Source organism: Mchenga conophoros, linkage group LG17, assembly GCF_057382185.1.
Source record: "Mchenga conophoros isolate Kocher_MC1m ecotype Shallow Benthic linkage group LG17, M_conophoros_male_GT1.1, whole genome shotgun sequence".
Classification (NCBI taxonomy): domain Eukaryota; kingdom Metazoa; phylum Chordata; class Actinopteri; order Cichliformes; family Cichlidae; genus Mchenga; species Mchenga conophoros.
Window position 1 is genome coordinate 7,390,266 of NC_140542.1, and position 23,168 is coordinate 7,413,433.

A 23,168-nucleotide genomic window follows, 5' to 3' on the forward strand; every position below is an offset into this window, starting at 1 on the left:
ACGGCCTCGTGCACACGCGCCCCGCTCCCTCTTAAAACATCTGTTTCTGCCGTTTCTTTTTGTTTACATGTTTTTTTTGGTGTCTTCCTGTGCAGCCAAATTACAGCTTTCACAGATGATGCAGTTGGTTCACAAAAGAATCACAATGCACTTTCTCAAGGGAAACATCAATAAAAAGAAGAAATTTCAAAGAGACTTTTGGCTTCGCAGTACGGTCGTGCTGGAAATAAACTGAAATGGAAAATTGAATGAGATTTCAAGTAGGAGGAAGTGATTTTAGCCTCCTTCTGCTACATACTGACATTCACTCACCAGCCACTTCATTAGATACACCTTACTAGAGTTTGATCGGACTGTCTTTTGCTTTCAGAACTGCTTTAATTCTTGATGAGCAAAGTATGGTCGATTATACGATGCTGTCACGTCAATATGGACAAAAATGGGAAGAGGAATGTTTCCATGGCCTTCCTGAAACTATGCTATGAGGGGAAAACTAAGGCAGGCTGAGATATTTAAACAATACTTAATTGGTGGTAAGGTACCCAATTTGTGCCAAGAAAAACCAGAACACCACCAGCAGTTTGAACCATTAGTACAAGGCAGGATAGAAAATTCTGACCATGCAGTGTGAGCGTTGTAGTTAGAAATTGCGACTCATTGGCACCTTTTGTGGTCTTCTGCTGCTGTAGCCCTTCAATGTTTGTGTTGTGTGATCAGAGATGCTCTTCTGCATATTTTGGGTATAACAGGTTTTTCGTTTAAATAGTTCTTTTTATTTTTTTAAAACCTACTTTTATTCCTTGTTGTCGGTTGATTGTCACCTTATAGTCACAAAGTAAGTATCTTTTCTTATTTGTGTTACTTCTCCCTTCCCATTAGCTCATTCTCCACTGCCCTCTAACACCAATAAGGCATTTTCTTTTTTTGTGTGTCATTTTCAGACCGTTCTCTGTAAACCCTAGAGATGGTTGCATGCAAAAACACCAGCTGATCAACTCTTTCAATCATGCCACGTTCAAGTCACCGTTCTTCCCCTTTTGGATGCTTGGTTTGAAACTAGCACTTGAACAAGTGTATGTTATTATAACTGGGACAGTGCCAAACATTCCAGTTGTCACACAAAACCACAATTTTCAAGCATTCTAGTTAAAATACACCCATATGCTATGTATAAAAGATTTATTTTCATTGTCAAAGTATCATTTTAAACCATGAGGTTTCTGCTCTTGCATCATAGTCACACATCATTTTATGGTAACGTTTGTTAAGGTTTATAAACTGCTTTCAAAGGCTTTATACTAGTGATAAAAGTTGGCACAAAGAAAACTTTGATCCAGCAGAACACAGTGATCAGCCTGAGCCTTGAAAAGCTCATCGAGTTAGCTCTTCAACAAACTAGACACATTGTACGCCATGGGTGTGGAAGAAATTACCTTCTCCTCACCTTGTTTTCTTTTCTGTCGACTTTTAAAGGAAAGGGTTGCAGTCAAGCGGAAGCAGCGCGAGCTCGAGTCATTACAGTCATTACAGCCTTCATTTAAATAGACAGGTGCCTCCTTTGACAACAGTGGAGGTGCGGTGGCGGCGGGCTGCTGCTCATCATTAGTGTCACGGCCAGCTTATTAGCTGTAAAGTTAGGGTGGCAGCCATCAAGAAGACAAGTTCACCTAATGATGACACTTGGTGACCTTTGGCCACTTACCTCATACCACAGCTGTTCAGCAATCAAAACGTCTGCTCCTTTAGAGTTATCTGAAAGACATCTGGTTTAGAAGCTTGTCAGTTTGTGTGAATTGTATTCATTTACCCTGCACTGTTTTTTTTCTTTCTTTCACCTTGTATATTGTATATTGCATAGCTTTTTTTTTGTTATACGTAAAATTGTATTGTATTTATTTAAATTTTTACTTTTTAATTATTTTATTTGCATTTTTCTAATCACTAGGGTTTGAGAGTAACGCAATTTCTATTCTGTGTATGTCCTGTACATGTGGCAGAATTGACAAATAAAGTTGACTTGACTTGACTTGACCTCCTGCTCCCAAGAAGCTGAAAGTGACAGCGGTGTTGTAGGGAAGAATTATCCGCAAGTATTGCTCATAAATTTTGGGGAAAATTTCTCGCCACCCACCTTGTTGAACCTGAACGCAAACTTCAGGTCCTCTGTGCTGCCTTTGCTTCAGCCTGGGCTGAGATTTCCATCCCCTCTGAGCCGAACTAAAAAGTATACACTCTGTGGTGTGCAAAGGATTACAGTGTGTGTCCCGAGGGTTTGGTTTTTAGTGCGGAGAGCCTCGAGGTTTCAGCTCACAATCCAAGCAGTTTGTGTTGAATGGAGCTGCCTGAGACCAGAGGAAGGAAGTGCAGTAAAGCAGGTCTGAAATTAGGGGGGGAAAGACACGTAGATGATTGAGAGATGGAAAGAGACATCTTAAAGTTTAAAGCATGGCATTTTGGAATGTTAAAGGTTTGGTGAAATGAAGATATTTCAGGGCTTCTGTCTTTCCAGATGCCAACAGCTAAAAATGAGCAGCACCAATAGATGGTCAGTAATTAAATATGGATATGTGGCTATGCGTGGCATGTCTGTTTACTTATTCTTTCTGTTTCTGTTGTTCCAGGTATGGAACAGTGGAAACCTGAAAATTTTTTAATTTTCAGGTTACAGCCGAAACATTATGCCAGTATTGCAACCCTCTTAATCGCAAATTTTGTCATTTTAGGATACTTTTGCTAAGAGTTGGATGAGATGAGTTATGTGTACATGATGACCCACGGCACACTGCTTTACAGCCGCCTCTCTCCTGTGTAGTACACACAGCTCTCCTATCAGGTCCCGGCATCCCACTCAAATAGGGAAGGCATAATTATACCATGAAAATCAGCTGTGTCAGTCAGCCTTCCCCTGACACCACACCACCCCTCCCCTACAGCTGAGCCATGTACCACACCCCCCCACAGTGTATATGTACATTTTTAATATTAACTTACTGTAAATTAGTGTTCATTGGTAGTGCCTGTAATGTTATTTTGTCTTATGTGATGGATATGTTGCACGAATCAGTTGTGTTTTCATACACCAGCGAAGCAAGCAAGCGCCGCTGCTCTAAATTTTAGAAATTCGATGTAAAACGCGACGTAGCTTGCGGCCAGTGCAGCCAGTGCAGGTGGCCAGCAGGGGGCGACTCCTGTGGTTGCAACAGACAAGTGTGGGCCTAACTTGTCCGAGTGCAGACCAGAAATCCTTTGCTATTGTCCAACAATAAAATTGCAGCACAACAATATGAACTGTATTTTTAATTGTTTTATAGTGATAAGCTGAAAGTGTTATTTTTGAGGCTTCCTATGTCCGTGTTTCCAGCCTTTGATCGAAGCCATTTCACTTGTACAAACATTGTAGCTTTATATTTACAGCCATGCATGGTGTATTTTCCTCTAATATCTGAAAATGTGCCTTCAGGTCCACCTGTCATCTGTCCAAGTTAAGCTTCAACGCCTAATTGCTGTGAGTTACTTTTGACTCGCATCAAATCTAAAGCGCTGATTCAGTCCACAGTCCACTATTATATCAGCAGTTACCATAATTAAGAAGCAGATTACTGTGTCAGGGCTCCTGCTTGACATTCTCCTCCATCTTCTCTCCACCTTGGAGATGTTTTCACAGAGCCTGCACAAACACAGGGAGAGGGGGGAAAAGTCTCGCCTGCCAAAATTAGAGCGCCCCAACTTTATTCATTCCCTTTTTGCGAGTGGGGTGAAGGGAGTGAAAGACAAATACTGTTAGCAGAGTAGGAGGACGATGGCACCATTAACATTTGGGAGTTGCATGTTTTTCTTTGATGCCGGAGTCCGGTCGGGGTCGGGGGCGCTCAGGTGTGATTAGCCGCGTGAGCCGGCGTGAGATTCCGATGTAAGCTCCCATCAGAGGCAGTTAAATACTCCCAGAAAAAGCTAGCATCTAAAGTCCCCACACTGCGATAAAGCTGCCTAAAACAGTGGAAGATGCAGTTATTTACTCTCTTTTTCTGTCTGCATTCGAACGAGACTCACATTAGGCTGAACCTGATCTTTAAATGCCTTTTTTAACTTGAATTATAATGTTAAAACACTAAAGGGAGGCACTGAATGCATGACTTGGAAGTTTGCATCATTCATATGGTTAAAGCAGCTGTAAAATATAAAACCTGAAAGATTTTTGTGTTGGTGCCAAACCCACAGAGGTATCACCCAACTCTACATTTCCTTTTAGTTCTGCAGAGCTTTGACCCAAAACCCACAATACAGTTTCTGCATGGAAGTGAAAGGCACACAGGTGTGATTAGCAGCTAGCAGACCAGATATTTTTCCTCTATACTGGTGGAGACCAAAAGCAGAGCCATAATAATATTGATCATACATTTACTAGATGACAAGAAACACAACTAACATAAGTTAAATGCCGGTGGTGTTTTGTGTCTGCTGGGATGTGTTTTCCATCTTCCTACAGATTACAGGTTATTTGCTCTGCCCTTCCTGAAGTCCAAGATAAACTAAAGAACTTATCTTGGACTTCAGGAAGGGCAGAGCAGACCCGGCCCCACTTTACATTCACGGGAGCTGTGTGGAGAGGGTACACTCCATGAGGTTTCTGGGCGTGCAGATATCTGATGACCTCTCCTGGACTGCAAATACTACAGCGGTGGTTAAAAAGGCCCAGCAGCGTCTCCACTTTCTGAGAGTGCTCAGGAGGAACAACCTGGAGGAGAGGCTGCTGGTGACATTTTACAGAGCCACCATAGAGAGCATCCTAACGTACGGCATAACAACATGGTATGCAGGGTGCTCAGCTGCGGACAGGAAAGTACTGCAGAGGGTCATCAACACAGCCCAGAAGATGACTGGCTGCTCTCTGCCCAGCCTGGAGGTCACTGCAAACTCTCGGTACCTCAGCAGAGCTGGCAATATCATCAAGGACCACTCTCACCCCAGCAACCAACTGTTTGAACTATTACCGTCAGGCCGACGGTACAGGTCACATAAAACCAGGACAAACAGATTCAGGGATAGCTTCTTTCCCAGAGCTATCACCGTAGTAAATAAGCACAAAAACAATTGAACCTATTCCATACCGTCACTGTCATTATATTATGCTGCTATTCATACTGTCATTATATTAATGCTGCTATCCTGTATATATTGTACATACTATTGTTTGAGTACTTACGATTGTTTTTTTTGTACTTTTTATATTTTACATTTATATTTATTATTGAAACTTGCACCAAGGGAGTGGCACTCCAATTTCGTTGTACTCTGTACAATGACAATAAAGGCTATTCTATTCTATTTCCTAGTTCCTTTTCAGATTTTCAGAAACAGCAGCTTATATATGTTTCCCCCCCTCAAAATAAAGATGTTGACTTACTGGATATACACAGTTTTAATCTGACAGAAGCAATAAACACACTTTACGTAACACAGCCGCCGATCCCAGAGTCTCTGTCTGTGTTTATAATACAGGGGTTTTCTCGCTGTTTGAAAAGATTAATAACACTGCACCCCGGCTGTCGAGGCTGTTTAAATTTCGCAAAACTTTCCCCCGCTGCTTTTCTCTCGGCGCTGGTAAAAAAAAAAAAACTTAAGAAAATCACAAAAATGGCTGTTTTCTTTTTTTCTTATTTCCTCCTTTCCCTCTCCTGTGCCTCCTTTCTCCTCAGTCCACTCTGTGCCGAAGAATAAAAGAGAGGCAGGTTTAACAGAGAACAGATTCTCTCAGCTCTGTTTTCTCTGGCTCCTTTTTTTATTTGGTCAGAGCTCTAACCTTTCTGCTCATTGCTTACACTTAATCTTCCTTTCACTCGCTTCGACGTATCCCCCTTTTTAGGAAGTGAACGGTTGAATGCGCTCGATGAAGGACGCGCTGTGCTGGTTTACTCATCATTAGTGTCCATCAAGAGCTGAAAGTCTTTATTGTATCAAAATTTCTGTTGTAGTGATTGTGTATATATATATGTGTGTGTGTGTGTGTGTAATATCTTTTTTTTACTTTTTATAAGCTTGCGATTAATTTGCCGGTTGATCTCTCGTTTACATGTAACTTGATGACTTGAGGTGATTGCTCCAATCAGGTGTGTTTAACTGTAATATAGTGTAAACGCACATTCAGTCTTAACTTTTCCTGTGTGTGTGTGTGTGTGTGTGTGTGTGTGTGTATATACATATGTCCTCTGTATCTCAGTGTGCATGTGGCTGTGTGGCAAGAAACCAACCAACACACTGTATAAGGCTCTGTAATTAGCCAGCTGTCAACACACTAGATTAAATCGACCTTGGAGCTGAGGAGACAACGGCCCGGAGGCGTGCTCCGCCTTTTAGCCTGCTGGCAATCCTGTTGTACACTCAAAGCATCAAAGTGTTTAAAAAAAAATAAAAATCTAGGCGCAATTTGACTTTGTATAGACGGGACCGTGGCGTGTGTGTGTCCCGCCCTGCACGGTGCTGGGGCTGATTGACAAATTAGTTTGAGGAAGTCGTTTTCATAACGTGTAATGACTTGAAGATGCCACACAAAGTTGATGCTGTAGCTTGACGAGGCTCGTGCGCCTGCAGTAATCAAAACAGACTGATTGAGACCCTGAAAAGTCTTTTCTTCCTCATGTAGAGCAGCTGTTATGAAATGTTTGTGCTTGCAATATCTATGTAATTGGCACCGATTTATTAATACGGCTTGTAATTGCACACTTGATGTACGGCACTGCCTTCTAGGTGTGTTCTGCAAGCAGGGGGGAGGATAAAGCGATGCCGTCGAGGGTTTTTTAATCTGGCAACGATCAGCAAAGCATGCAAAATTAAACCACAATTAAGCTTTTAAATTGAATAATTATTTAGGGAATCTATTACAGATTTTCAGCTCAAGGCTGTATCTTGTATTTCCCTCTCAAGATCTTCCAGCTCTTAGGCAACAAGAGACCGCAGTCACGTAGTTTAATCAGTATAGGGCCGTTTCTGTAGGGTGTTATCTTCTCAGTAAGCATTTCTTTTGAGTTTAGGCTCACCTATTGTCTTTGTGGTTACTAGCTTCTTCTTTTTTTTACACTGACTGCAGTGTTTTATGTGGTGCATTCACATTTTATCTGCTGCCTTCCAGTGAAACTCTGGGTAATTACATTTTTCCACATATGGCAAGTTTCCTTAAAACTCTCTCTTGTTATTGCACAGCTACTAAGGTGCCTTACAATGAGTAGACCAGCCTGATGAATGTGAATCTGCACCAGCTGGTTAACATAGCTTAGCATCAAAACTGAGAACAGGGAATGAGCCAGCCTGCTGCTGTCCAAAGTAAACAAAATTCAAACTGTTTGTTTAGTCCATTGAAAACACTGAAATGCATCAACTGCCTTCAGGACTCCCAGAAAGCACCACACATAACCTCCTGCAACCCTACAATCTGGTTTTTGTTTTTAAATCACTTTAGCAGTTTTACAGATAACACAATCAACATATAAAATGTGAATCTGTGGTGTTGGACAAAGCCGAGGTAGCTGCTTCCTTTATTTATGTCATCATGCTAGCAACCCCTGGCGATAGAGTCGCATTCAGCATACAAACGTTATTTCTTAACTTCAGGAAGAAGGTGAACATGCTGTTTGGCTAACCAGTTGCCTTATTTGATATTAACAAAACCCCAAATGCATGCTAACTCTGAAACGAGGCGCAAAAAAGTGTCCTGTTAGTTCAGAGAGATATGCAGGCCCGCCATTTCAAAACCACTCGCCCATTAAACCCCCCAGCCCGCAGCATAGTGCATGTGCTGTTTTTGGTCACAATAGACTCTTACTGAGACTGTGAACTTGTGTGCTGTATTGAGAAACCCTGGATTTTGGTTTCACTTCTTCGCACCTCGGTGCCAGTGTCAACACGGCTGCGGTTCTCTGATGCTGGCCAGGACTGATTATGATTTGCTCTACACCACAAGCATCGCACCCATTCAGACTGAGGGGATGACAGGCCCTCTCAATTTTTGGATGCATTTCTTCTCGACCACATGCTGATTTTCTTCAGCGCTTCAGACTAACACATGGGGGTCTTCTCTCTCTTTTAATTTTAGGAGTAGGGGGAACACATCTGTCACACTGAAAGTCTTTTTTCTTGCCATTCGGACTTGCACGCAAATGGCTCTGTGAGTTTTCTCAACCTGCTTGCAGTTTAATTGGGGTAAGAGCAGTAGCTGGTGGACAGTCCCCTATTTGCTTATGTTCATCTGCAAAACGTGGAACATGAAGCGGGGAAACTTTCTTGGCGAAATTTATAAAAAGGTATTCTGTCCATGTTTGGGTCATTCAATGAAAGCCAATCAAATCCTCCAGCCTGACCCCATTAAAATAAGTTGGGGTGTGTATCAAATAATTTACTGGTGAAATTTTCAAAAAAGGGCATTATAGTTAAAGGTTCAGTGGTCACCTCACCAGGTGAAAAAGCAAGTTATAGCATATTAAAGGTCTCCTTTTTACCTGCATTTGCATATCAGACTCAGCTTCTAGTCTAGTCGTCAAAACATAATCGGTAGGCGCTCTGATGCTTCGTGTTCAAATATGAGTGTGTTTACTGTTCCACTTTGAAAAACAAAGGTTGTTCTGCAGGGACATTTTGAACCTCTGTACTTTGCATAGATTGGGGCCTTTTTCCCCACAAGTAGGCGTGCAAAAAATGCACACTCACAAACTGAGTCAAAGAAGTGCCCACAGAGTTGCTCTTACAAAGCCTATCTCTCTCACGTGTTTAGTTAAGTCCTCGGCGGGGCTTAATTGCCGTCTTGTTTGGGATTCTTTTTAGCGTGGTGCTGATTGATTGGGGATCAGGGCCCTAATATGGCTCATCGGGGACGGGTCCTTTTGACATGCCCTGGTCCCAGAGCACCAGCGGCTGTTTGAAATCAGAGATACCACCACAGCCTCCCTCCCACAAGCCCCACCTAAATCCTGCCCCACACACTCGGGGGGGGGGCATAAATTGTAGACGGCCTTAGCCATTAAAGCAATTTACATTATTAGGCATTAGACGCGACACACGTCTGTCTTTACACACATGAGTTTTCATACACCACTCTTTATTAACGGAGCTTTCGCACACATGCTTGGACAAGGCCGACTTCCTGTTTCCCAGGTTTCTTTGTGTATGTGTGTTGGTGATCTCGTTGGCAGGTCTGGTCAAGGTCAGATCTGGCAAAGTGTGTGTGTGTGTGTGTGTGTGTGTGTGTGTGTGTGTGTGTGTGTGTGTGTGAGAGAGAGAGAGAGAGATATTTTGTGAATCACAGTTTCTCCCTGAGGGTTAGAAGGTCTACACAGGGTATTTGGGTTTTCCCTGAACTCTGCCCTAAACCTCCCATGAACACACACACACATATACACTTTTGCACAGGAAAAAAGGGAACTGTATGCAGAGAAAGTGCTCTTTCTTTGCCCTTGGTGGTGTGTGAGAGAAACAAATGGGCACAGTGTACGTTGTGTCTATTTCGAGGTTATATAGACGCTTTTGTTAGCAGTTTAGATCGCTGTCCTGCCAGCGAAAGCCAGATGGCATGCAGCACTTAATGTGATCAATGCAGTTTGCGCTGAGAGTGTTATTATCTTCCATCAGTTCAGGTCAGTTTATCAATCAGTTTAGCATTTATTAGTCCTGGCGCCCACCAAATTGCATGCATGTGACCAAAGGCCATTCAGGGTTTTGATAAAGTCTCCTTTTCTGGATTTTCTTGAAAAGCTAGATGAACGCAACCTCACTGGACCAATTCTACAGTTTTATTAGTGTCATTGTGAGGCAGAGAGCCCAGATTACGTATGTTTTTCTGTTTTGATCAGATTCATTCACTTCTGTGAAATGATGTCAAACTCATCTTAGGTGGGCCAGGATAGGGTGAGGTCAAGTATGAGCAAATTTGGGCTGCTGGAGCCTGGTGACAAAACTGATTAAATTATGTTTCTTTTTCCAGCCTGGGTTCAGCTCTGTTTTTGTAAAGACTGTAAGAGATATATTGTATGCCTAGAGTTTACACTGCTCCTGCACTTTAGCAATTTTAAAGTGGACTTTATAAAATGCTGCTGACCCAGTCTTAGCATGAAAACTCTTAGTCTGTGTGGTGAAAAATGACACACAGACACCCATGTTCATGACTGAGTCTTATGAGTCACAAATGAATTTGCCAAATGCATTACAACTGGGATCGCATACCTTTTTGATTTCACCCTTCCCCATAGCCATTGCTTTGTCTGACCACTGATAATGCTTTCTGTAGCACTTTGATACATTCTAACGATACACTTTGACACTTTCACATCATCGTCAGTCCAAAAAAATAAAAATAAACAAAGCCTCCAAAAGTTAACCCACTCAATACATTTATTTTAAGTGTGTTAAGTGATTTTTTTATATACACCATGTAGTACTATGTGGAAAAGCAGAGATATATCAGGATATCCATTTTTTTTATAAAATGTTAGAATCTAAAAAAAAGTTGCATTTGCATTTGTTAATCAGAAAATCTTGAGGACTCGACCGCCTCAATAAGAGCTAAAGTGAAATTATTTGCTATTAGGAGATCATTTTGACTTCATGTCTCTTGGTATAAACACAGAACTCAAAGAATTCCTATTTTAAATTGATGGGGAAATCCCCCAAACAGCAAGGAGGGTTGTTTTTGCAGCCAAGCCAGCAAACACTTTAAACAGTTTTCATCTGATTTGACCTGTGATTCCATACATGCCATTTCCATGTCTAAGTAAACAATCAAATTAAAGTTAATTTAGCTAATGCTTCAGAATAATCCCCAAATATGTGTCTAGTGGTGTTTTGCGCTGGCTTGCTTCTAGAGGGACTTTGACTTTGTTATAATGCAGCTTCGGCTGATAAGCAGTTCGTGTGAGTCGGCGAGGTTCGTGCATGCACAGAAACCTTTTGGTTTGTTGAAATACTATAATGTTTCCTCTATCACAAAAAGGTTCTGTGAACATACACAAAGTTGCACATACGTACACATATATCAAGCACATTGTAAATATATACGACAGCTGTGAGAGGGTTTGCCTGGCGCTTTCACCAAATGAATAGTTGTGTTTGTTTCCACGAGTGCAGGAGCCTTAACTTATCTTATTATTGGAAGGTTGGACCTTGAAGACAAGTCATATCCCTTAAAATACCTTCAGCAAAACCATTTTTGAGTATGCCTGTAAGTTCTTATGTCCGTGTCAAGATTTGTGCTTTACACCGGTTGTCACACAGCAGGTGAATATTGTACTATTATGGCTGGAGCATTCCAATAAATATTTTCTGTTGTACTCACATTCCTTAAGCTTGGTTGTGTGCTTCAGTTTCATCAACATATTACTACTTGCCTGTAGTTCCCAGGAACTCCAGACAAAATGCCTGGATACTCTGAATGTAAAATGTGTTGAGAAACAGCAACACGACTGATGTGTATAGCAAAGGAAAGGGGGTTCCACCTGATCACATTGGGTAATAATTGTTCATTCATCCTAAAAAGAAATTTATAAAGTGAACCAAAGATATATTTTCAGTGACTGGGATCAAAATCCAGTATTTTGCATATTGATTTCTGACACTTTTTACTGTTGTTTCCTTTTAACTGCTCTTACTGCAAACTTTAGCACAGAGGATCTGGTCTTCATTGTTAATCAAACATGCTGCACCTTTGTTCACTCTATCACCTCCTACAAGGACAAAGAGCCAAATTCAACACTGCACCCGGACTGAATATATCCAGCAGTAAATTAAAAAGAGGCTGTAAAAGAAAAGAAAGAAAAAATCTACATGTATTTTATGACATCTGTTATCAACATGCAGTTGAAGAGTATCCCTTTTCTCAAATGTATTTCTTAGACTATCTTTCTAACCCCCAGAACAGTGTTTAAAGTCACAGGCTCAGGTATAGCTCCCTGACATTTTCATTTCGCTAGTGCGAATTTTGAAAGGGTTAATGATGTTAGGGTTTGTTTGGTTTTTTTACATTGCAGTAGATATAATTTTAAGTTTCACCTTCCTTTTCACCTGAAACCTTTCTACCTTTCTAAAGTGCTTTGCACTTTTGGCAAATCACTTTGTAAACTGCTTTTAAAGGTGCTATATAAATAAAGTGTGTTATCATTTGTAATGCTTTTTTTTCCGTGGGAATTGCAGAAAATGTATCCAGTGGACAAAGGCATACAGAACATACTGTCAGCAGTTCATTAGAAGCTTTGTTTAGTTACAGGAATGTCGTTTAAGGTGGATGTCCTTAAACTGAACATAAGTCTTTTTGTGTGTTTTCTCTGTCATACAGTCCCCAGTGTGTTTAAAGACGGATTATTTATGAGCTTCACAACAGTGTTACCTTTCTCCGTGTCTTTTGTGATTCTTACTCGCTCTCATCAAGGATTATTTCAGTTTCCTCAGGAAGCCGTGCTTGTGTTCAAACATGCACATTCTTGTTCCTTAAGCACCGTCAGTAGCCAGTTAGCCAAAACATGTGTCCTCCTGTCTTTTTTAAGTGTCTGTCTCTGTGTGTTCAGATTGGGATCTGTGATCTAGGCTATAAGCTGTCGTAAATCATGCACAAAAGTGTGTGTGTATATATCTGTGTGTGTGTGTGTGTGTATATCTGTGTGTCGGGGGGTAGAAGCAGGTTTGCTCCTGGCAGTCTTGTTTCACTCTTCTTTATTTTCTGCTTTCCTTTCTTCTCTCGTCATTATTGTTTCCACACGGATGTTTGCTGGCAGCCTGGAGTCAATTCAAGGAATGCTATTAAGAAAAAAGATAAAGTCAGGAATCTATTTGCAACAGAGATATGGAAAACAAGAATAAAATTTGTAATAGCTCTCCGGGGGGAGAAGACCTCTTACGAAAATAAATTACGAACTGATGTATTTGTTATACTCGACTGACAGTTTGGAATTCAGAGCCCTAATTTTTTGTTACATGGAAGTCAAACATTATAAGGCTGTTTTCCCATTTTGCTGGTCCTTCCTGCTTAAACAACTTTAGATGTTCTGAAAATTATCAACATTTCTATTTTTCAGATATCAGAGCTGCCAGGTTCTTTGTATTTTGTATTTTATTAATCTTTGACCCTCCTTTTAATGTTCTTCATCACACTTTTTCCTTTACTTTCCTTTGCTTTGGGTTATAGTTTTTGCTAAGGCATTCATGTGGCTATTCAAGCGAAAACCCTCCAGCCCTCTCCTCCTCAGGCAGCAAATTCGACTCTGTGACCCCTGAGCTCTGTTTGTTTGTATGTATGCGTCTGCCGAAAAACCACTGGGTTTATGTCAGGCTTAAGCAGACATATTGCCTCCTATACTCCTAATTGACAGACAGATTGACACCTTCACTGCCCAAACCCTCCACCCTCCAGGACCTCTGAGTCCCTTCTGCCCTCTGGGAAAGTGATGTCACCAGGTCAGGAGTTTTGTGAGGAGTGATGGGATTGATGTCGGTTCCTTTCCTGCATGTTGAACTCTTGTATTAAACTTTTCTGGGTCTTATAGCAGAGCGCAGTGCAACACCAGCATCTATATCTGGGAGTCATTTTTGCGTTATTATAGATAAGTATCTAAGTTGCATTCAGTGAAGTGTTTTACAAAAATAATTTTCTAGGTTTTATCTCAATTCAAGAGTTATTCAAACAGACAGCTTAATGAAAGCTTTAGCTTTTATTTTTCAAAGTCACTAATCACTGCACTGGCTTTTCAGTAAAAATCAGTTGAAGTATGTGCAAGAATTCTATATTTGGCATTAGCAGAGAAACAAAGACTGCGACTGTAGACTATGTTCAGACCAAGTGATAAGCAATGAGACTGAAAAATGAAGCCAGAGTAAAAATATTCAAAGGGTCAAAGCCACTGAGTAACTAACTTTGTTTCGGAATAATTCTCTATTTTGTTGTCTTATTTCATTGTTTTATGTAAACAACACTCTTCTTCCATATTTATTGATACAAAGTTGCTCTTGTAAAAGAGGAAATTTTTTTAAAGTGAAGTTGTTCACAGTTTTCCAAAATGTCTGGTTTTGATTCTTTGGCACCTGGTCTCTTCAGAAGTGTACCCTTTCTGCTGGTCAGTGGAGCACAGATGCTACACCTTAAATATGACTCATTAGGAGAGAATTCTAATGTCTAAACCCCGGTTACAGTCGCAGTGAGATAAATATCTAGAGAGAGAGATTTTTTTATATATTAGCACATAATTAGCTGGTTTCCACTGCATCATCCTTTTTAACCTAGCTAGCATTAGCTCACAGCTTATATGGTCACTCCAGTGTTTGGTTACTTGTCTCTTAAAAGGCCATAGAGGCTCCAAAACAGTAGTCCACAAACCAAACCAGTGACACATCCATGTTTTATACACTTTGCCTTAGACCCACTGTCTGTGTGCTTAAAAGTGCAGCCTCCCCATTTATTTAAATGATACCAGACTGAGTGGGTAGCCAGGCAGGCAGTAAAATAACAGCTGGATCATCTGTAAACGGCAGACACTGAATTCCCCATTTGTACTGTTTACCCCGTTACTGTTTATATTAATACTGTGATACAAAACCACAGAAGAAGAAACCTTCTTCCTCCTAGTATTATAAAGCTTCATTCATGGTTTTGGCACCCAATAAACCCTCATACTGATGGCTATATTAATCAAGCTTAGCATTCAGGCAGTTTCGACCATACTACCAAAGTTTTGCTATGCTGGATGGAAAAAAACTGTGATTTTGATTTTGTTTTCAGAGAAGCCTCCTTATTTTTTTCCCTTTTTAAAAAAATGCACACCAGCTCAAATTAATCCCTCATGTTTGTTCTTACATCCTTCTTCTCTTAGCGCTCTGTTAGTTTCCTTCTCTCTGACAGAAGCCTCTATTGTTGCAGTCAGCGAGCAGCAGTAACATGATGACCAAGAGGGCCTTCTCTCTCCATTGTATCCTGATGCAGTGCCTCAGTTTGCCCTCACTTGCTGTTCATTCCCAGTGTGGTCACGGGCCACTGGCAGCCACAGATCCCAGTCAGCCTCAGCCTCTGGTGGCCATTTTGGCTCCCTGTCAGTAAGAGATCATTACACAGCCCTACTGTGATAATGAAATCACGAGTGCACACCAATGGAGAGAGCCCAACATGCTGACGAATGCGTGTAGATTTCACCTGCTGCACAGACAAATTGAAAAACGGAGACTTAGATGCACTTGTGCATCTCCAGATGCACAAGTGCCGTCTGATTTGTTGTTGGGCATCTTTAATCTGTTGCAAACATACATAGCATCTAACACATAAATTTGCAAACAGTTGTATTCAAGTGATACAATACAACTCATGAGCTTTACTGGGCATATCCAACCAGTCACCTTCTTTTCTGAGTCTCTTTAGATGATTTGCACATCATTGCACTTTGGCTTCTTTTACATGACAATTATGAATTTATACAACGTAATATGTATAATGGGTTGGTAACAAAAAGGTACATTATCAACTAAATTTGCAGGTTTAGAGCAGCAAAAAGTTATTGGTCATGTTAGACCTCCTGATTCTGTCAAAGCATTTATTATTCCTGTCAAACCAGGATGAGAGTGATTAAATAAAAACTAGTTTAGGGGCATCCCTAATCAGGATACAACAGCTGTGACCTCATGTTGCTAGCAGCTCATCTCCTCTTCACTCAGCACCCAGAGCAGCTAATGGAAACAAAACCCTAAAATCTAAAGTGTCATCAGGATTTCCCTCCCCCTTCTCATCATCCTCAAATCCTTTCCTTTCCATAGCATGCTCCAACAAAGAGCATTGAGATTCACATCCCTTTACCCCACAACTCAGCACAAACCCATCATCACAGACTTCTTATGGGGAAACACTCGAGCTTATATCCTCAAGGCTTAAAGGTTTCTTTCATTATCAGAACCCTACACCAAAGTTTAATCCTCAAATGAGACCAGGACGAGGCCGCTTGTCATATTCTGGAGTAAAGAAAGTGTGTGCTCATTCGTGTCACAGCCTTTTTGAGCTGTGTTCATGTTCTGTGTTCATTGGTCGGACAGTTATCTTCACTGCCATGTGTCCCACTAATGAATAAAAATCGTCACGGAAAAGTTAAAGCAGATAAGAGTGAAGACGAGTCATCACATTGGAAAGTGGAACTGGGAGAGTTTGCGGAATCTGTGGAAATACTGAGAACTTTGGACGTTTTGATGAATATGGTTTAAAAAATCCAGATTGAACAACTTATTAGAGATATTCAGAGTTGACTCAACATTTTTTAACATTCTTCCTTAACTGAAAACTCTCCCTTTCCTGATAATTCTATGTTTGTGTTAAACCACAGCCCTTAAATCCCGGAACGTGTCTGTGTCATTGTACTGATGTTCTGACACAGTATTAGTCAAGAGATCAGAGAGAAGACATCAAAACGAGCCCACTCCATCCTATCATCAGTTTGTGGTTTATATGTTTCATTGTCCAAGCACGTGTGTTTCTGCCTATGAAAAACTGAAAATGTACAGTGCAAAGGTTTTGAGCCACTCCTAATTTCTTTAGAATTTGCTTCTAGGAGCCAGACTTTCTTGTGATGTTTATTAAAATGGTCTTGAGCAACGATTCTCGGTGCTTTTTCACAGTTGTTTGGACATTGGCTGCTTTTTCACAGTGTAGTCCGTGCACCTGACCAGTTCAAGCAACTGACTGCTGACCTATGGCTTGTTCAAGCATAAAAAGGCACCTTACTCAAATGATGAATCAGTGTTGTGTCAAAACATAATCGAAAACTTCGCAAGGTACCAATTTGAAATTGCAACTTTGGGCTAGCAGCCTGTAGCAATTGTTCCCATTTATCTAGCTGAAGCAACATCAAACAAAAAACTTAAATGGCCTTCAAGGAAAACTATTCCTGAAGACTACTTAAAGAAATTATAAGAAAGATGCCAAAGGGAATTCAGGCAGTGATGAAAAATAAAGGTGGCCAAATACCAAATACTGACTCTCACACTACAATTGTACAAACTCTGTTTTTGCTTTCTATACTTTATTTCCATGTAGGCTTGCACATGTTTTAATATATCCCTGCACCTATTTCCAATTTTGCTAGCAAAACATAAAGAAATTTGAAGTGGCTCAAGACACAATATTGTAAATATGTCCATGTTCTTTTCCTTGTAATCCTAATTTTAGTTTACAGAATGACTCCAGAGCTGCTGTTTGAGTCTGATGGTTTACCACATTGGTTCAAATTAAAACATCTCAACACCTATTAGATGGATTACCATGCAATAATATGCAGATGTTGGATTATGTTACCTTATGTATTTGACAATCTCCTAGCACCACCGTGTGGATTTACATTTGGGATTTCGAGTGAGACTGAAAACATAAAGCAGTGTTAGCTTGGTTTTTATAACAGTGCCAAAATAGTTAGTATGGATAGGATCAGTCTTGTTCTCTTATTGGATGCTTTCAAATTTATATAAAACTCACCTCCCACTTTATTAGGTACACTTGCTCAACCGGTCATTAACAAATAACTAATCATGACAGTAACCCTTTAGCCATGCAGACATGGTCAAGATGAGCTGCAGAAATTCAAACCAAGCATTGGAATGGAAAAGAAAGCTGAACAAAGACTGTGGCATGGTTGTTGGTGCTAGATGTGCTGAAACTGCTGATATACTGGGATTTTGACACACAACACTGTCAGATCTCAGTCCAATTTGGCATGCGGTGGAAGGGGAGAAAAATGTGCACCAACTGCTTCATGCTCTCACGCTAGTATGGATAAAATCTTGTGCCACCAAGAATTAAAGCTGTTTTGAAAGGACGGTTATAATGGGGTCCAACCAGGTAATAACAACATGTACGTAGGTGTTTTTGTACTTCCATTCTTCAACAACCATCCACCCATCCAACGTCTTCCATTTGTCCAATTCAGGGTTGCTAAATGTAGCTCACATGAGCTAGATGTTCCATTTATATCCATCTCCCTATTTATTTATTTCGAGCGTGAAAAAAGTAAATAAATACTTGAATTACATATGAATCGAATGAGTTGAACTCTATATCTTTTCTACACACCTATTGTGCAAATGTATTTACCACACAGGTCTGGTAAATACTAGTCTCTATTTAATACTGTGGATGTTAACCTGGGTGTTGGGTGGAAAAAGACCATGGCTGCTCAGCAAGCACTTCCCTGAATAAATAATGAGGTCGGAAAAAATGTAATTGGACAATGCATCAGTGTCTTCAGCACCTTGTTTAGGCTCTGTGGTGAGGCTCGTCTTTCTGTTTATATCTGGATTATAGATCGAGTCTGGAACGGAGAAGGCTCCCTTTGTAATTAACTGTTATAAAACATTATACAGAGGGCCCGTGGCGTTAGTGTGTAAAATCAAAGGCCTGAACAGTTATTCACTGTTTACACAAATAGCAACCGCGCTTAGCTTTCCCCTGCTCGGGATAGCTTACACTGACACACACAAACACATGAGAAAATAAATGGACAAGAAAACACCGAGAGAGGTTTTCGGAAAACCTCAGATGTCTCACAGTGATTAGGTTTTCGTAGATGTGTCTATCGCTCTTCGAACATGCTGTTATCCATTCCTTCCCTACCAGACGAGATGCTTTAATCATCTTCTTAGACATGGTCTTGGAAGCTCCGTTGATTTGGAAACCAGTGAAAGAAGCTAAAATACAGGAAGCCCAGTGAGGGCGACTTGGGATTCAAGCTGAGCCGCTTTGGTTTAGGGCGTTCTGACTTGCAGTAGTTATAATTTGCCCGCGGGGATCTGGCTGCACTGCGGTGGATCGTCTCCTCTCCCTTGTCATTTGCTTGTCTGTGTGTGGCTTCATGCTAGTGTGGATGTTTGTGTCCACCGTTCTCTGTGACGCACAACCAAACTAACCTCTGGGTTGCCTGGACACACTCCAGCCCTCGCTCTTTATCCCGTTTGTGTATGTTTTCTCATGCCAGAGCTACCTTTTTTTATGTTCCGCTTCATTACGTTCAAAAATGGCAGGAACCTAACCAATTGTAAGTCTCTCAAATTATTCAATTATTACTGCTTACAATTACCAGACACTCCCTTTATTGCTTTCACCTAAACACAGGCGGCTCTTCCCCAAAAGGGTGAAAAACATCCAAAGGAGTATCAGTTTATGCATTTGCGGCTTGTTGAAGGGGTGCTAAGCCCTCTGCAGGCCCACCGCAACATGAAGTCATTATTACTGCATATTTTAGTAGGAAATTACATATTCCGGGGATAAAATCTGTTTAAACCTGCATTAAGTTGTAAAGTTACCCTATCTCTGAGGAATCGGCAGTATGCAGACCGCTGCCCTGGTAGTCATGTGTGTGAGTGTGGGTGTGTGTGTGTGCATGAGTGTGTGTGTGAGTGTGTGTCCATGTCTGGAAAGCCCATTTAAGATCTGCACAGACAGGGAAAGGGGGTTAACTGACCTTGGCCCTTCAGTCACTTAACACTCCACAGAGAGAGGTAACCTACTGACCTCACACTCACACCAAACCAGGATGGGGGAATGTGTGTGCAATTTTTACAGCTTGTGGAGTAAAATTAGTGCTTTTCGCACTTTGTACCATCTCTTGTAAACCATCCAACTCTCATTAGCAAAAGTGACGTTTCTGTAAAGCTGTAATAAAAGAATGATGTGCAAAAGAAGTAGAGAAGCAGTTAAATTCTCACTAGGCTGCTACACAATAGTGTTTTTTAAACCCCCATATATGGTGGCCCTGAAAGGTCAAACAGACTGCAAGTTAAGGAAACACTAAGTAAATAGAAAAATGCAGCAAAAGCGTAGAAAACACAACAGAAGTTGAATAAAACAGAAGTAGAAAAAACAAAATCCAGAAATGTTTCTGGGGACACAATAATGTGATGGACCAGCCACAGAACGGACAGAAATCAAAAAATACGGAGGTGTCATTAAAAGCAGTTGAGGATTCATCAATGTTATGTGTTATATTGTTGTTTTAATTGCACACTTTCATATAATACTGTAGGTAGTTTGCTATTGGCCATCTACTGTTGGCTTGTCATTTGTGCAACTCTTCCGTCACATTATTGTCTCCCCAAAAACATTTGTGTGTTGTTTTGTGATTATTAGCAACTTTTTTTCTATTTCTATTGGGGTTTTTATTCAGTTTTATTTTGTGTGCTTTTTCAGCATTTTTCTATTTGCTGGTGTTTTCATAAGCTGCGGTCCGATCGACCTCTCGGGGCCACCTTACCTATCAGAGTCGAAATGTTTGACTATTGGTGTTATTGTTCAGCCAATCACAGCTGAGGCCTGTGTCTTAGCTGTGATTGGCTGCACTTTAAGTTAAATATATTAAAAATGTCATAGTCTAGCTGCTTCTGTTCGCCATTACTCAGGCAGCAGGTCTGCACCATGAGGATATACTTCATATATGCAGTGGCATCGTGGACTCGCCTATACCACATATTGCAGTTGTGCCTGGTCTTAACGTCCCATATGGTATGACTTAAAGCGCATGACAAAGTGATCTCACACTGAGCGAGTGGTCTGCCGGTGAGCGTGGGCTTTGTGTGTGTGTGTGTGTGTGTGTGTGTGTGTGTATGGAGAAAGAATAAAAAAGCACAGAGAGTGAGACAGGAAGGGGAGAGGATGATGATGACTGTGTTAAGCGGGATAAGAATCGTTACATTAACGAGGAAATTAAAAGAAATGCCCCAAAAGAAGCTCACTGAGTGGAGTTGCATATCTGTAGAAACAAGGTTGCTCTCTTTCTCCTTTCATATGTTTTAAATTGTGGCTCAGAGTGACGACTCTCTGACGCAACACGAATAAAGTCCGACGTGAGATATTAATTCTTAAAGCAGTTTACTGTGAATAAGGACATTTATGTGTATTAGATATCTGCCTTTGAGTTTGCCTGATCTGTAGCCAAGCAAAGGCAGCAAGGAGCAGCCTTTCCCTCCACAGAAGTGGAACTAGTTGGTCTTGTGGGATATGCTAATGTAGACTGACCTCTAGTGGTTTTCCTGTGAAAGAGTCGATGAAATTGATTCATGTTGTTCAGACGAACTTTAAAAGCACCCTCTCTTTCTCGCCCCTCTGACCTCTCAGCAACGGGTTTCCTGAAGATGGATTCTGCCAGCCGTACAGAGGCATAGCCTGCGCCCGCTTTATCGGCAACCGCAGCATTTTTGTCGACTCGCTGCAGATGCAGGGGGAGATTGAGACCCAGATCACAGGTGAGTTTGAGCGGGCTAAACCTCCTTCGAGCCAACACAAATCGAATTAATGTTTTGAGAATAGATTAAATTTACTTCTACATCCATCATAAATACATATTCATTCATAAGAAACGTTTGATTAGTTTGTGTGTACAGGCTTAACTTGATGAAGATGATTCCATGTTACTAAATATTTAGTTCCTGCAGATTCAAGAAAGACAACTGAACACAATCAATGACCAAAGGGCATACAGTACTGTGCAAAAGTCTTGAGCCAAAAGTCATTTCTTTATGCTTTGTTTGAAAAATTGGAATAAGTGCCGCTTCTTCTGTCCTTGCTCTTGATGGCAGATGGCACCTGCATTTTTGGTAGATTCAATTAAATGGGAGAAAATTATGTCTTTCAGAGACATAATTTGTCTCTAAAAGACAAATAATACTGATAATACTGATAATACTGAAGAGACTGAAACTGCCAAACTCTTTTAGAGACATAATTTGCTGCTAAAAATAAAAAAGATGTAGTAATTCAATAAAAACTTTGTGTAAATTCAGATTTTTCAGAAGGTAATCATAATTAATATGCTCCAGGAAGGAAGCAGAACGTCACTTAGAGAGTTCAAAGGGAGTTCACCACTCAGTATGAATCACATGTGGCCGACACACTGTTTCCAGTGTTGTTACACGTCTGTGTCTCAGCGTGTGTGCTTTTTGTTTTATGCGTATGCATGCGTTTGTCCTCAGAGGTCATTATTGATTATATCCGTGCAACAGTTCAGGGAATGACGCAGGCCATGAATCCAGAGCCTGATCTGAAACATCAAGGACGAGTGATAATTGAGATTTATGGCGCCACAGAGTCGTAACAGGCCAACAGTAGGACTGTAAATCATATCAGAGTCCAGATTCAGCATCTTGAATTTAATGTCACACTTACTGATCTTTATGTTCCTTTTTACTCAAGCAACATGTGCTGGAGAAACATTTGGATGGTTGTCAGGTTCACTTGGCCGCTTTTTATTCGCGTCTCCTCTTCATCGTAGTCGCCGTAGTGATAATGACAGCCGCAGCAATGCACATGTTTGCAATAAGTGAACAGCATCGCTGTGCGCGAGTCGTGCATTTAAAGTATGAAATTCTCTGTTTTTATTCAGTCTCCTAATTCTTCGTTATTTAGAAACTTTCAAGCAACTGAAATTGAATCCTCTCATTCCCAGCGGCCTTCACCATGATCGGGACGTCCAACCATTTGTCTGACCGCTGCTCGCAGTTCGCCATCCCTTCCCTCTGCCACTTTGCCTTCCCAACGTGCGACCGCAGCTCGGGGTCCGACAAACCCCGTGACCTCTGTAAGGACGAATGCGAGATCCTGGAGAACGACTTGTGTAAAACCGAGTACATCATCGCCCGCTCCAACCCGATAATACTGAAGAGACTGAAACTGCCAAACTGCGATGACCTGGCTACTTCCGACAGCCCCGAGGCCGCCAACTGTCTGAGGATCGGGATCCCTATGACAGAGCCTATTAACAAGAGTGAGACATGTTCATGTGGCAATTGTAATGATTTACTGTGTTGACGCTGCTAAAACATCATTGTCTGTTATATTCCACCAGATCACAAATGTTATAACAACAGTGGGGTAGACTACAGAGGGACGGTAAGCATAACCAAGTCAGGGCGTCAGTGTCAGCCGTGGAACTCCCAGTATCCTCACAGCCACAACTACCAGGCTGTGCGCTACCCGGAGCTTAACGGAGGACACTCGTACTGCCGCAACCCAGGGAACAAACACGAGGCCCCCTGGTGCTTCACACTAGATGAGGGGGTCAGAATGGAGCTCTGCGACATACCCCTCTGTGGTGAGACACTAGTTTTAAATCGTAGTTTGCGATGTTGCCTTTGTGACACATGTGTGACGTGTGAAATGACATGATTCCCCTCTCTCGATGTCCCATCTG

The 23,168-nt window shown here is 41.2% G+C and overlaps 1 protein-coding gene across 1 annotated transcript in view; it reads left to right on the forward strand.

The window, feature by feature from the left end:
* The window catches only part of LOC146555009 (inactive tyrosine-protein kinase transmembrane receptor ROR1-like), a 138,052-nt gene that overhangs the window by 98,865 nt on the left and 16,019 nt on the right, over positions 1–23,168 (forward strand). Inside the window, exons 5-7 of the mRNA XM_085250988.1 lie at positions 21,098–21,225; positions 22,425–22,742; positions 22,824–23,069. Of these exons, the coding sequence (XP_085107114.1) occupies positions 21,098–21,225; positions 22,425–22,742; positions 22,824–23,069 (692 nt within the window). The remainder of the gene's footprint in view (positions 1–21,097; positions 21,226–22,424; positions 22,743–22,823; positions 23,070–23,168) is intronic.